The sequence below is a fragment of the Charadrius vociferus genome, unplaced genomic scaffold (genome assembly GCF_000708025.1).
Source record: "Charadrius vociferus isolate BGI_N301 unplaced genomic scaffold, ASM70802v2 scaffold2403, whole genome shotgun sequence".
In the NCBI taxonomy this organism is placed as follows: Eukaryota; Metazoa; Chordata; class Aves; order Charadriiformes; family Charadriidae; genus Charadrius; species Charadrius vociferus.
The window spans coordinates 21,692-22,511 of record NW_009647733.1 but is presented as its reverse complement, the minus strand read 5'-3'; the positions used below and the strand labels follow the sequence as shown (position 1 = coordinate 22,511).

The 820-nt window shown below is 48.3% G+C and overlaps 1 protein-coding gene across 2 annotated transcripts in view; it reads right to left on the bottom strand.

The window, feature by feature from the left end:
* Positions 1-505, bottom strand: part of ATF7 (activating transcription factor 7) — a 49,495-nt gene extending 48,990 nt beyond the window's left edge. For both annotated transcript variants that reach the window (XM_009881660.1, XM_009881661.1), the window contains exon 1: positions 458-505. In XM_009881660.1, the coding sequence (XP_009879962.1) occupies positions 458-505 (48 nt within the window). The remainder of the gene's footprint in view (positions 1-457) is intronic.
* Between the last annotated feature and the right edge of the window lie 315 nt (positions 506-820).

Sequence of the window (820 nt, the reverse complement as noted above, 5' to 3'; positions counted from 1 at the left end):
TTTTTTTTCTCCAAGCCCAAAAATAGATTACGGCAGTTTGGGGTTCGCATAACACAAACCATCAACTGTCACATTCTCAGCTGCTTTACGGAACACGCCATAGCAGCTAACTCATCCCCACGGAGAGCGAATACCCGTCCTTTGGTTAAACAGCCTTGAAGGAAGATGAGCGACGTTATCAGGAAACATTAAGAGGAGATCAGCACGTTCTCTCTGGGCTGTGTGGGTCCCGTGGAAAACACCAGCAGAATAACAATACGCCACAAAGCAAGGCAGATTTCATTACTTTGGAGTGCCCGCACTTGCTCATAACCTGGATTTACACACTGCAAATCCTCTGATCTGATTACCTCCAGTGATCACGTAAAACACCGGCTTTAAACTCTTTGCCTCAGTGATAAAACAGCCACTTTGATTCACAACGACACATTCACAATAAAGTATACTGTAAACGTACCTGTCCGCAGCCGGGGGCATTGCACACAAACGGCCTGTCGTCTCCCATATTTCATGCAGCTGAACGAAGCTGAGGAGAAAGGAGAGAAGAGGAAATTGTTAAATAAGCTTAAAAAAATTAAAAATATCAAGAGCAGAAGCTGCCCTTTGCAGGGCCGTAATTAATCAACGCCGCGCTCGCCGGGAAGGAGGATCTCTTTGTGCCTTAGACAGAACCAGGGAAGAGAAATGAATCCAACCCAAGTTTAAATAAGACTTCGGAGGGCCCGGTCGATTTTTCACGTGCGGAGAGAAGACGCGGTGTTGGGGCTGGAAGGGCTCATTGGGCACCGCGACAGTGAGACGGCGCGGGGCAGCGGGTGGG